General features: G+C 38.6%; 1 protein-coding gene and 1 pseudogene across 1 annotated transcript; both read right to left on the bottom strand.

Moving 5' to 3' along the window:
• Nucleotides 1-2,604: 2,604 nt before the first annotated feature.
• Nucleotides 2,605-3,744, bottom strand: LOC100336507 (trace amine-associated receptor 7a). Its single transcript, XM_002690250.2, has one exon. The coding sequence runs from the start codon at nucleotides 3,684-3,686 to the stop codon at nucleotides 2,655-2,657; it is 1,032 nt and encodes a 343-aa protein (XP_002690296.1). The 5' UTR covers nucleotides 3,687-3,744; the 3' UTR covers nucleotides 2,605-2,654.
• A 7,647-nt stretch (nucleotides 3,745-11,391) lies between these two features.
• Nucleotides 11,392-13,567, bottom strand: LOC100138650 (trace amine-associated receptor 8-like; annotated as a pseudogene).
• Nucleotides 13,568-14,344: the final 777 nt, after the last annotated feature.

Raw genomic sequence — 14,344 nt, 5'->3', positions numbered from 1 at the left:
AATGGATGTATGAATAAAAATTGTGAGAAGTATTACAAAGGTGAAAGACAGTATTGTATGAGAGAGTAGTGACCACCTAGACAGGCAGGTGGAGACAGTAAAGTTCCTACCAACAGAGTAAACCCAAAATGCTGCTGCAATATTATAGACTTTTAATGTAATATATGGGCTTCCTTGGTGGCTCAGTGGAAAAGAATCTGCCTGCTAATGCAGGAGATGTGAGTTCTATCTCTGGGATAGGAAGATCCCCTGGAGAAAGAATTGGCAATCCGCTCCAGTGTTCTTACCTGAGAAATCCCTTAGACAGAGGAGCCTGGTGGGCTATAGTGCATGCGGTTGTAAAAATGTCAGACACAACTTACAACTAAAAACAACAACAGCAAGTAGAATATATACTCAGAGAAAGAAAATAGGAAATGAGTGAAACTATAGTTGGAGATTTCAGACCTTTTTTTAGCATAGAGAAACTTAATGAGAGATATTACACCAGAAGTATAGAAAGAGGCAAAGAGGGAGAGAGAGAAGTCTGGCTGTGGTCAGAAGCAGGATGGGGTGGGAGACCTGAAGCTTCTTCTGTGTAAAACCTGGACAGACCCCTAGATCTCCATAAAGTGAGGAGCTAGATTCCTCCCAAAGTAAAGCGCACTTTTCTTTTATGAAATTATTGCAAAGTATATATGATTGTCCTTGCTGCTGTTGTGGCTTTTTGCGATGTCCTTGGTTGGCAGGGTTAACACTCAGAAATTATCTGTGGGTTCCTTGAATTTTTCACCATCTTTATTATTTCTGAACCCCATGTTTCTAAGAACCACTATCCTGATACATTAGTCTTTTTAATAGTAAAAGTGGTATTTTATAAAGTTACAGACACAGAAAACAACTTATAATACCAGGGTATAAGTGGTGGAGGGATAAACTGAGACTGACATACACACAATTTCTATATATAAAATGGACTTCCCAGATGGCTCCATGGTAAAGAATCTGCCTGCCAATGTGACTGAACAACAAAACGGGCAGAGAGTATGTTATGCTTAAATTTTCTTCTCCTGCCTCGAAGCATAAACTGCATTCCATCAGTAGCTTGCAAAACAAGATTATATAGGAAAATTACTATATTGAAACCACAGGAATCAAAATAAATTCATTACCCTGTGTTAGAACTGAAAATTATGTATAAACTGATACCATGCAGGCTAGGGTGCCTTTAATTATCTGTAAAATCAGATAGAAACAGTATGTTCAGTCACTAAGTCATGTCCGACCCTTTGTGACCCCATGGAGCCTGCCAGGGTCCTCTGTCCATGGTATTTCCTAGGCAAGAATACTGGAGTGGGTTGCCATCTCCTTCTCCAGAAACAGTATAATTAGGAATAATACACTACTTCTAGAAATGTTTACCAACTCAAAGTATTTGTGTAATGGTAGTCAGAAATAATGTGCTAATAGGTATTGTTGATTTACATCAAGCTAGAAATTTTTAAAATATAGCAAGAATACTTTGATGTATATTCTCTCCTGCCCCAAAGATATCATAATCTGATTTTAAAATCTTGATATCTAATTGACACACAGAACCCTCCAGTCTTAGTATCAAGAATAATTCTCTGAAATAATTGGCTTGATTTATCCACTGTTAATTGCAGAACTAATTCATTTGTTTTTTTTGTTTTTTTTTTTTTTGCCTTAGAACTGAGTTTGTGGGACATAAGAAAATGCCTTTCACAGCCTCTGTCTTGGCTTCATTCTATGCCCTTCACTTCAGTTTTCTTTCTTCTTTTGAGCATACTTTTAAGCTATGCTTTCAAGAACACTGTCCAACTAAATGAATACGGAATAAATTAATCTGAAAATAAAGTCACATAATGAATGACAGTCTTAAAACTCTGCTTTAAACATCTGCTAACTGGCTCTAAACTCTAATATAATTTTATGAGCAGACTTACTAATAAGGAAGAAGCTCACTGAATAAATAAACGCTATGATGCAAATTATCTTTCCCATTGTGCACAACTGAGTTGATATTATAGTTAACAGAGTGATCACTTGATTTGTATTCCCTGATATGAAACCACAATGCGGGAGTCACAAATCTCAACACCTGACAGTGCAGACACACTGCTCTGCCCTCCCCGAGCGAGGAGGCACCCCGCCACTGAGTGGTTGTATTTACATTTTAACAGAAAAAATATACAAAGGAAGAAACAGAAGATTTAGGCAGAGATTGAACTAATACAAGGTAATTGAAAGAAGGATTTATATTAACAAATGTATATTAGGTCCTTCACTTGTATTCTCCTAAATTTGGTCATGACTACTACAACGGAGAGGTTATTCTCCAGAGAAATACCATGAATTTCAGAAAGAGCCAAGCTACTCAAGATCACCTAAGATCACCCAAGTGTTCAACAGCAGAATGAAAATTGCCATCCAGGCATTTCTGGCTCCAAAGCTATGCTGTCCCCATTACAAATAAGTTTTGATGTTATATTTATCAGAGAATTATGAGCTTGAATTTAAGCATCTGGGTCAGGGTTGAACTACAATTTAGTTATTTTACATTACAAAAGTTGCACTTTTACAATCAACTTTTTTCTCCTCATTTTCCGTCTAATGTGAGTCTATTTTCAGTTCTCCCAAACTAAGACCAGAACCTACTCAGAAAACAAATTTATTGTTGAGGAATTCTCTCTCAAGACTTTGCCTGTGATGATGAGTTTGATGGCTTTTTGAAACCAAGGATAAAAGAAAGCATAAATCAAGGGATTCATAGCTGAGTTATAATAAGCAATCCAAACCAGTATTTCATAAACATATGTGGGAGTGATGAAACCTAGGAAGGCATCAATGATGGAATCCAGGAAGTAAGGCAGCCAGGAGACCAGAAACGCTAGCACTGCCACGCCCAGTGTTCTTGCTGCCTTTCTCTCCCTCTTGGCCACTCTGTCTTGGAAGCTGTCTGAGCATCTCCCAGTCTTATTGATCAGATTCTCAATTTTTCTAGCCTGCTGTTTAGCAATGAGGAAAATCTTGGAGTAAAGAACTATCATCACAAGGGTGGGGATGAAAAATAATAGAAAATTCACCAATACCCAACTCTGATTCACTGCAATTTGACAGCCTCCCACACAAGTGAGAGCACTTACTAGATCCTCCAGTCCAGCTGCATTCGCTCCTGTACCAAGAAGGGAAAAAGTATAAATAATGGGAAAGAGCCAAGAGAAGACAATACACATGCCAGAAACAGATACAGTGAACTTTGTTGGATAGACCAGGGGGTCAGTGACGGCAATGTACCTGTCCAGAGAGATAAAGCACAAGTGGTAGATGGAAGCGTAACAGAATGAGCCTTCAAAACAGGAGTGGAGTTGACAGTAACGCTGCCCAAAGTACCAGCAGCTCTCCACGGACCTCACTGTGCTGAAGGGCATCACAGTCACTCCCACCAAGAAGTCTGCACAGGCCAGGGAGGTGATCAAGAAATTGGCTGGAGAATGCAGCTGCTTGAAGTGCAGAATGGAAATCATTACCAAGAGGTTTCCAAATACAGCCAGCACAGCTCCAAAGATGAACACTGTGTACAGGATGAGACGGAAACCTGGTGAGTAGGGGGTTTTCACACAGGATCCGTTCAGGTGCTCATAGCAGAGCTGCACAGCTGCAGCAGAAGGAGATGCACTGCTCATGATTCTCTGATTTGATACCTGGAAACCTGTCACCCTCTGTGGTCCGGGATGTCATTCCAGTTTTCAAAGTCCTTAAAAAAAAAAGATAAATACAATATGTTAGTAATTGCCAGCATATTCTGTCTCCATTTCTTTGTAAGTGCCAATCTTTTTCTTTTTTAAAAATTATTTCTTTGCTATATTGCATCTTAGTTGCATCATGTGGGATCTTTTGTTGCACGGCAGGGACTCTCTAGTTGCGGCTTGTGGACTCAGTACTTACAGTGTGTGGGTTTAGTTGCCCTGCAGCATGTGGGATCTTAATTCTCCCACCAGGGATCAAACCCATATTGCCTGCGTTGCAAGACAGGTTTTTAACCACTGGACCACTACGGAAGTCCCCAAATCCTTACTTTCCTGTTTAGAAAGTGATTCATGTCTTGTAAAATAATTCACTTACAAATGCATTAACAGTTAACTTAAATCATTAAATTTTTTAAATTAAAAAAATGTATTCCTTTGCATTACCTGGTACTTCATGTCTGAGAAGTGCTGGTCTTCAAGAAGCTGTTATATGATGCTTGTTCAAATGCTACATTTTATAGGAGCCTTTTCCTAATTTATCAGAGCAAGGATAATGCCCCAACCACTCTATCCCCTCAGGAAAGGAGCCAAATGATTCCAATACCCAAAACACTTAAGACTGTATCCCCATAGTGGAAGGTGTGGAAAGAAAGGAAATTTTAAATCATGATTGTGTTTATGCTAAAAATAATTTTATGCCCTACTAATTTTCTGATGACATTTGACCTTCTCATGAAATAGAAATGGGAATAGTCTCCTTAAAAACTGCTCAAGGTTTGAAAGCCGTATTGTTTATTCTTACTAATTATGGGTGACTCAATTTTCATTTTGTAAGGACCACTGGTTGTTGATTCCCATTTGTCACTAGAAGTCTTTCAAAGAAGTACTTAAGCTCTTACAGTTCGAGTTTGGGTAAAGAGATTAAATACAGAATTATATTAAAATCTAGACTGTTTCAGGTTTAGTTTTAATAATTCTGATTTGGAAAACTGAACGTGGAGAATCCAAAACGTTTCCTCATAGAAATACATGAAGGAAGAGTAAGTACATGGTAAAAGCAGTTCCTGCTAAGGTTTTTATTTTGGAGAGGGAGGAATTTTGTTGTTTCTAGATGGGAACTGTTGGGGATATATTAAAGAAAATAATATGAAAAATGTATTTTTGGAATGTGAATATTCCTATATTATACTATGAATTTTACCATTGACAAATTCTCCTCTTAGAGCTCTAGAACAGAACTCAACTTAGACTTGAAAAAAAATTTTTCTGATGAGTGACTTCTGGTCATTTTACAAAATCAGCTTTCTAAATCTGAGGTGTAGTTTATATTTGAAATTTTCACACTTTTAAAATGAACAGGTTGTGGAATTATGGTAACTGTCTCCACCCATGTAACCACCCCTGCAATCAAGGTATAGAATAGACTGTTTCCAACACCTCAGTTCAGTGCATCCATTTATTTGGTATATAAGGAATGCATTCCCAGTTATTTGCTAAGGAGCGATCTATTGTAGGAACATATCACAATTGTTTTATTCATATATATTTTGATATTCATTTGGACTCTTGTTCACATTAGGGCTGTTATTAGGTGTTTCTAAGAATACTCATATATAATTGTCTGCTTTGACATGTGTTTCATTTCTTTTGGGTAAACTTCTGGCCCTATCACAATGGTGTGATCACTGACCTAGAACCAGACATCCTGGAATGTGAAGTCAAGTGGGCCTTAGGAAGCATCACTATGAACAAAGCTAGTGGAGGTGATGGAATTCCAGTTGAGCTATTGCAAATCCTGAAAGATGATGCTGTGAAAGTGCTGCACTCAATATGCTAGCAAATTTGGAAAACTCAGCAGTGACAGGACTGCAAAAGGTCAGTTTTCATTCCAATCACAAAGAAAGGCAATGCCAAAGAATGCTCAAACTACTGCACAATTGCACTCATCTCACACACTAGTAAAGTAATGCTCAAAATTCTCCAAGCCAGGCTTCAGCAATATGTGAACCGTGAATTCCTAATGTTCAAGCTGCTTTTAGAAAAGGCAGAGGAACCAGAGATCAAATTGCCAACATCCGCTGGATCATGGAAAAAGCAAGAGAGTTCCAGAAAAACATCTATTTCTACTTTATTGACTATGCCAAAGCCTTTGACTGTGTGGATCACAATAAACTGTGGAAAATTCTGAAACAGATGGGAATACCAGAACACCTGACCTGCCTCTTGAGAAACCTGTATGCAGGTCAGGAAAACAGTTAGAGCTGGACATGGAACAACAGACTGGTTCCAAATAGGAAAAGGAATTTGTCAAGGCTGCATATTGTCACCCTGCTTATTTAACCTATATGCAGAGTACATCATGAGAAACACTGGGCTGGAAGAAACACAAGCTGGAATCAAGATTGCCGGGAGAAATATCAATAACCTCAGATATTCAGATGACACCACCCTTATGGCAGAAGGTGAAGAGAAACTAAAAAGCCTCTTGATGAAAGTGAAAGAGGAGAGTGAAAAAGTTGGCTTAAAGCTCAACATTCAGAAAATGAAGATCATGGCATCCGGTCCCATCACTTCATGGGAAATAGATGGGGAAACAGTGGAAACAGTGTCAGACTTTATTTTTCTGGGCTCCAAAATCACTGCAGATGGTGACTGCAGCCATGAAATTAAAAGACGCTTACTCCTTGGAAGGAAAGTTATGACCAACCTAGATAGCACATTCAAAAACAGAGACATGACTTTGCCAACAAAGGTCCATCTAGTCAAGACTATGGTTTTTCCTGTGGTCATGTATGGATGTGAGAGTTGGACTGTGAAGAAGGCTGAGCCCGAAGAATTGATGCTTTTGAACTGTGCTGTTGGAGAAGACTCTTGAGAGTCCCTTGGACTGAAAGGAGGTCCAACCAGTCCATTCTAAAGGAGATCAGCCCTGGGATTTCTTTGGAAGGAATGATGCTAAAGCTGAAACTCCAGTACTTTGGCCACCTCATGCGAAGAGTTGACTCAGTGGAAAAGACTCTGGTGCTGGGAGGGATTGGGGGCAGGAGGAGAAGGGGACCACAGAGGATGAGATGGCTGGATGGCATCACTGACTCGATGGATGTGAGTCTGAGTGAACTCCAGGATTTGGTGATGGACAGGGAGGCCTGGCGTGCTGCGATTCATGGGGTCGCAAAGAGTCGGACACGATTTAGTGACTGAACTGAACTGAACTGAACTGAATGGAAAATATATGTTTAACTGTACAAGAAAATACAAACTATCTTCTAAAGTAATTGTAGCATTTTATGCTCCCACCAGCAATTTATGAGTGTTCTAAATGCTTCAAATCTTCTTCAACACTTGCTAGTGACATGTTTTTAAAATTAACCATTCTAGATGGTGTATAGTCACATCTCATGCTTTTAATTTAATGAATGGTGGTATTGAGAACCTGTTCATGTTATTATTGGCAATTAATGTATCCACTTTTGGTGACATGTCCATTAAAAATTTTGTCCATTTTTACTTGAGTTCTAAAATTTCTTATTATTGAGTTTACTGGGTACAAGTTCCTTTGGCATATATCTTCTGAATATTTGACTGAATATTTGATTTTAGTTTCCTGAATATTTTCTTGAGAGTGTCTTTTGAAGAATAGAAGGTTTTATTTTTAATGAAGTCCAACTTACTATTTTTTTAATGGCTCGAGTTTTTTTTTTTTTTCTTGTCTAAGACAATTGTCCAATGCAGTCACAACTATTTTCTTCTATGCTTCTTCTAGAATTTTCATATTTTTTGCTGCTAGTGTTTTATGACTCACATCATATTAATTTTAAATATGTTATAAGGAGGGGTCTGAGGTTTATTAGGAGAATGAGTAGTAGTATAAGGATATTCAGTAATTCCAGCAGAATTTCTTGAAATGACTATCTTTCTCCAGTGAACGATATTTGTTCATGTCAAAAATCAATCAACCAAGAGGGAGGGTATGGGGAGGGAGGAGGGAGGAGGGAGGAGGGTTCAGGATGGGGAACATAGGTATACCTGTGGCGGATTCATTTTGATATTTGGCAAAACTAATACAATTATGTAAAGTTTAAAAATAAAATAAAATTAGAAAAAAAATAAAAAAATAAAAATAAAATAAAATTAAAAAAAATTAAACTATTGGAAAAAAAAATAAAAATCAACTTTGAAGAAAAAAAAAATCAATCAACCATATGTGTGTGGATTTATTTCCGGGTTCTCTTCTGTTCTGTTGATCTCTATTTCTATATTTAGGTCAATACCCTTTTGTCTTAACTGAAACTTTACCTTAAGTCTTAAAACCAAGTTGTATAAACCTTTTACTTTTTTGTCTTTTCCAAAATTGTTTTGGCCATCTTATGTCTTTATTTTTTATAAAATTTTTAAAACCACCTTGTCAAAAAAGCAAACAAAACAAAACAAAACCCAGCAGTGTTCACTGTTATAAAATTGAGTCTTTAAAACAATTATGAAGAGGGGCACTGGAATATTTGATTGGGACAGTAAATTTTCTCATTTCCCCATTTGATTACATCATGTATGGTTTTCTGGCTTGTTGGAAAAGACCCTGATGCTGGAAAAGATTGAGGGCAGGAGGAGAGGGGGTGACAGAGGATGATATGGTTGGATGGCATCACTGACTCCATGGGTCATGGGTTTGAACAAACTCCAGGAGATGGTGAAGGACAGGGAAGCCTGGTGTGCTGTAGTCCATGGGATTGCAAAGAGTTGGACATGACTTAGTGACTGAACAACAACAAACACAATAATTATTTATGAATTTAGATGCTTTTCAAATAGCTGCAAAGCCTCTAAATTTTAAATTGCTATAGTTTCCTAACATTGAAGGATTGTACATTTAAATAATATTGAGCCTACCTGGCCAAATGCATATTTTGTCTTTCCATGGTTAAGAAGCCCAAAGAGGAAAAAAAAAAAAAGTATTATTTTAGCAAAATTAAAAAAAAAAAAGAAACAATAGAGAAACAAAATATAATGAGAAACAAGTATCAAGAGAATAGAATCAAAAAAAAAAAAAGAGAGAGAGAATAGAATCAAATCAAATACGGAACAACATTTATCCAAACTAGTACCCACTCCAGTATTCTTGCTTGGAAAATCCCATGGACCAAGGAGCCTGGTGGGCTACAGTCCATGGGGTCGCAAAGAGTCGGACACGACTGAGCGACTTCACTTCACTTCACTTCAGTATCTGTAGACACCTGTAATCAAGTGCCTACAGAAGAAAGGGCTCTGGGTGGCCAAAGGTTCTTGCTGCATTAAACATTTTGGTAAAAATAAGCAGTGTCTTGTGTTGATTAGTTTCTTTTAACTGCTCTGAAGAACTTGAGGGGGGAAATGAGCTTAAAGACTTTAAAGTGCCAGCTTAATGTTCATATAAGAGACTCGAAATCTTTGATAAAAGCTCTGAAAGAACTCTGAATATCCTAGAGTCACAGAACTGAGTTTCTGAAAACCAAACTCCAAGCTGAAATCTGTAGGGCCCTGAATTACAAGGCAAACAGAATTCTCAAACTTCTAGAGCCTCTTTTATCAAAAGTCTGGCACTGATTAGCAAGGAAAGGGATTCTTGAAACTAGGATGGTGACATAAAGCAGGTCCTAATGAAACTGGTTACCTCCAACCTCTAATACTGTCAAGTCTTCTCCGGCAGAAGCAGCAGCCCTTCCCCAACTGGCTGACACTTTCAGTCTTCCTTTCTCTGAAGGAGCTGCGGTGTCCTCCTCCAAGGTAGCTGCTGTAACAACGCACCTGGACCCTCCCCGGGGCATCCCCTCACACCTGTCCTTATCTCCTCACCTATCATCAGGACCCAGTCCTAGCAGGACCCAAAGGGAACAGTACAAAGTGAGACTCATGAAGATATGCATCTCCAAACTAAAGCATGTAGGATTCTGCCCATCTATATGGACAGAAACCCAAGGAATATATATGAGAATGGATCTCAAGTGTGTGATATCAGTGTGGAAGTTGAGTAAAGCAGGATCAGGCTTAATGTATTAATAAAGGCCCACCATGCAGCACATAATCTTTAGTGAAGGAAGAGTTGAAGAATCTTAAAGACATGCTCATGCTCAGTCATGTCCAATTATTTGCAATCTCATGGAGCGTAGCCTGCCAGGCTCCTCTGTCCATAGGATTTTCCAGACAAGAATACTGGAGGGGGTTGCCATTTCCTTCTGTGGGGGATCTTCCCAACCCAGGGATGAAAGTCACGTCTCCTGAGTCTCCTACTTTGGCAGGTGGATTCTTTACCACTGATCCACCTTGGAAGCTTTAAAGACATGCTGCAAAACAATATTAAACTACTTTACTACAGAAAGATATAATAATTCCTGAGATATTTTCATCACTTTAAGATGTAGTCCCCAAAATATTGGGCTTCCCAGGTGGCTCAGTGATAAAGAATCTACCTGCCAAGGAGGGGGCATGAGTTTGATCCCTGGTTCAGCAAGATCCCCTAGAGAAGGAAATGGCAATCCGCTCCAGTATTCTTGCCTGGAAAATTCCACTGATAGAGGAGTCACTCAGGCTACAGTCCATGGGGTCGCAAAAGAGATGGACACAACTTAGAGACTAAACAACAACCCTAAAATATACCAACACTGTTACAGTTTATTTTCATTAGGTAAGAAAAATATATGCTAGAAATATACACACAAAATGTATTTTCATTAAATTAAAAGAAGCAAACATCTTTTGAGATCGACACATACACATTGCTCTATTTTAAAAGGATAACCAATAAGAACATACTGCATAGTGCAGGGAACTCTGCTCAATGTTATATGGCAGCCTGGATGGGCAGAAACTTCAGGGGTGAATGAATACATGTATGTGTATGACTAAGTCACTTTGCTGTGAACCTGAAACTGTCACACATTTGTTAATTGGCTTTACTCCAATATTAAAAAAAAAAAAGTTAAAAAGAAAACAGTGGACAAACTTTGGATAGTGTTTATAGAAAAAAATTGCCCTGTCATAACTGGAAGGTAAAATAACACACTTGATGGAATGAGAAAAATAATCATAAAAAGACAATCACTGTTGAGGAAATAGCACCACCTGTTCATGGCTATTCCCACATTTACAGAAATCCCCAAATTATATAAGTCCAGCCCTGAGTCCGAAATGGCTGATGTATATGACTCAGGGACCTCTTAAGGTCTCTGACTTGACTCAAGGACCAAAAGACCTTTCTCCAAGATACAAGCCTCTGAAAATGAGAACGAAGTTAACTGAGTTCAGAAAAAAAGACAGGGAATACAAGACTTTCATGGGACATAGAACTAAGAAACTTTTGAAAGTGAAGGAAACATCAGCCTGAAAGAGAGGCCCAGAAAAGGAAAATCATTAACAACAAAGCAAGGAAGCATGCAGATTTGAGGAAACTAGAAAATATCAACTTGTGTCAAGCATTTTTATAGAATATATTTCTGTCAAATGATTAAAAATGTTCACTCATCAAAAAAGTAAGAGCATGAAGGTGATGCTGCTGAAATTGAGATATCGTTTCTCCTCCCCAGCTGAATGGAACACTTTTATGCAATGTATCACATGCCACAGTTACTGAGAAATACTAAATAAATCATTAAATTCCTCAGTTTCAAAATTAGCTCTCTTTAGAAAATAAGTTTATGGTTGATGAGCTGTCTGTTAACACTTGGACTGTTATGATAACTTTTATTGCTTTCGTAAAACAAGAGTAAAATAAAGCATAAATCAAAGGATTTAGAGCAGAATTAAAATAACCAAACCAGCAAAATAGCTCATAAACATATGAAGGTGTTATAAAACCCCCCCAAAAAATCAATACATGAATCAATCATATACGGTAACCATGAGATCAAAAATGCTATCACCAAAAATGCTATACTTAGAGTTTTAGCAGCTTTTCTCTCTCTCTTAGTCACTCCGGTTTTGTATATGCTTGATAATCCTGATAATCCTATGCATATGCCTGATAATCCTGATAATCCTATGCTAAAGCCTTTGACTGTGTGGATCACAATAAAGTGTGGAAAATTCTTCAAGAGATAGGAATACCAGACCACCTGACTTGCCTCTTGAGAAATCTGTATGCAGATCAGGAAGCAACAGTTAGAACTGCACATGGAATAACAGACTGGTTCCAAATAGGAAAAGGAGTACGTCAAGGCTGTATATTGTCACCCTGCTTATTTAACTTATATGCAGAGTACATCATGAGAAACGCTGGACTGGAAGAAGCACAAGTTGGAATCAAGATTGCCGGGAGAAATATAAATAACCTCAGATATGCAGATGATACCACCCTTATGGCAGAAAGTGAAGAGGAACTAAAAAGCCTCTTGATGAAAGTGAGAGAGGAGAGTGAAAACGTTGGCTCAAAGCTCAACATTCAGAAAATGAAGATCATGGCATCTGGTCCCATCACTTCATGTGAAATAGATGGGGAAACAGTGGAAACAGTGTCAGACTGTATTTTGGGGGACTCCAAAATCACTGCAGATGGTGACTGCAGCCATGAAATTAAAAGACGCTTACTCCTTGGTAGAAAAGTTATGACCAACCTAGATAGCACATTCAAAAGCAGAGACATTACTTTGCCAACAAAGGTCCGTCTAGTCAAGGCTATGGTTTTTCCTGTGGTCATGTGTGGATGTGAGAGTTGGACTGAGAAGAAGGCTGAGCACCAAAGAATCGATGCTTTTGAACTGTGGTGTTGGAGAAGACTCTTGAGAGTCTCTTGGAATGCAAGGAGATCCAACCAGTCCATTCTAAAGGAGATCAGCCCTGGGATTTCTTTGGAAGGAATGATGCTAAAGCTGAAACTCCAGTACTTTGGCCACCTCATGCGAAGAGTTGACTCATTGGATAAGACTCTGATGCTGGGGGGGATTGGGGGCAGGAGGAGAAGGGGACGATGGAGGATGAGATGGCTGGATGGCATCACTGACTCGATGGACGTGAGTCTCAGTGAACTCCAGGATTTGGTGATGGACAGGGAGGCCTGGCATGCTGCGGTTCATGGGGTCGCAAAGAGTCAGACACAACTGAGCGACTGAACTGAACTGATAATCCTTCTATTTTGCTAGGAATATGTTCAATCTTTATAGCCTGTTGTCTAGCCACAAGAAACATATTACTACACAGATTTATCATAATAAAAGTAGGTACAAAAAAGTAATAGAAAGGTTATCAAAATCCAAAATTGATTTATAACAAGCTGTCAACTTCCAGTGCAGCTGAGGGCATTTACTAATTCCTTTATCCCGTTCTGGTGAACACCTCTGAAGAACACAGCTCCGCTGTACACAAGGGGCAGAATCCAGGAGATACTGATGCATACTCCTGACACAGACACCGTGAACTTGGTGGGATAGACCAGGGGGTCAGTAACAGCAACGTACCTGTCGAAGGAGATGAAGCACAAGTGGAAGAGAGAAGAGTAACAAAATGCCACATCACAGGAACTGTGAAGGGCACAAAATCTGGCTCCAAAGTACTAACAGCTCTCCATGGACCTGACCATGCTGAAGGGCATCACTGTCACTCCCACCAGAAAGTCTGCACAGGCCAGAGAAACGATCAAGAAATTGACTAGAGAATGCAGCTCCTTAAAGTGAAGAACTGAAGTCTGAAGTCATCACCAAGAAGTTTCCAAAGATATCCAATAAAGACTCGAAGCCAAACACTGTGTACAGAATCACCCAAGATGCAGGCAAGTAAGGAGATTTAATACAAGATCTGTTCACGTTCTCATAGCAGAGCTGCTCGGTTTCAGGTTGGGAAAGATTGCTGTCCATGGTTCTGCAGTTGGATGCTTGCTGTGTTTCTGCTTTTCAGAAAACTGGTCTTCAATTCTGAAAATTAAAAAAAATAAAATAAAACTGCATACTTGAGTACTACTTTTAAAAACTGTCTCATATTTTGTCCTTTCCCCATTTTGTTATGAAGAGAAACTAAAAGAATTTTTAAAACTCAGAAATACATTATCTGTTTACATAATATTTCTATAACATATATAATATAATGTTATAATTATATATATTTATAGATAATATATAATCTATGATATAAATATAGAAATACATATATTTCTCTATATTTTCATAATATCTAAATTTCCTAGATAGTTAACGCTAAGCAAAGCTACTATGATATTTCATCAGTCCAGAAAACACAATGCCTAATAATTGAAGAAATTTAATTTAATTACTTGATCCTTTATACCTGTGAATTTCCTCCTTACAAAGGATATGTGTGCATGCTTAGTTGCTCAGTCACTCTATTGTCTCAACTCTTAATGACTCCATGTCCTGTACCCGCCACTCCTCTGACCATGGCAGTTTTCAGGCAAAAATACTGGAGTGAGTTGCAATTTCCTACTCCAGGGGATCTTCCCGACCTTGGGAATAAACTCATGTCTCCATCTCCAGCATTGGCAGGCAGATTCTTCACCACTGAGCCACCTGGGAAGCCCCCTTATAAAGGATAATCACATGCAACAATTGCATGTTTAGAAAGTCACATCTTGATAGACTTCCACCTTCACATCTGAGAAGTTAACACCCAGGATGCTT

The sequence above is a fragment of the Bos taurus genome, chromosome 9 (genome assembly GCF_002263795.3).
Source record: "Bos taurus isolate L1 Dominette 01449 registration number 42190680 breed Hereford chromosome 9, ARS-UCD2.0, whole genome shotgun sequence".
Lineage (NCBI taxonomy): Eukaryota > Metazoa > Chordata > Mammalia > Artiodactyla > Bovidae > Bos > Bos taurus.
This window is presented reverse-complemented; position numbering and strand designations above follow the sequence as displayed.

Coding starts and splice junctions, on each gene's coding strand:
- LOC100336507 (XM_002690250.2), bottom strand. CDS start 3,686: ATGAGCAGTGCATCTCCTTCTGCTGCAGCTGTGCAGCTCTGCTATGAG.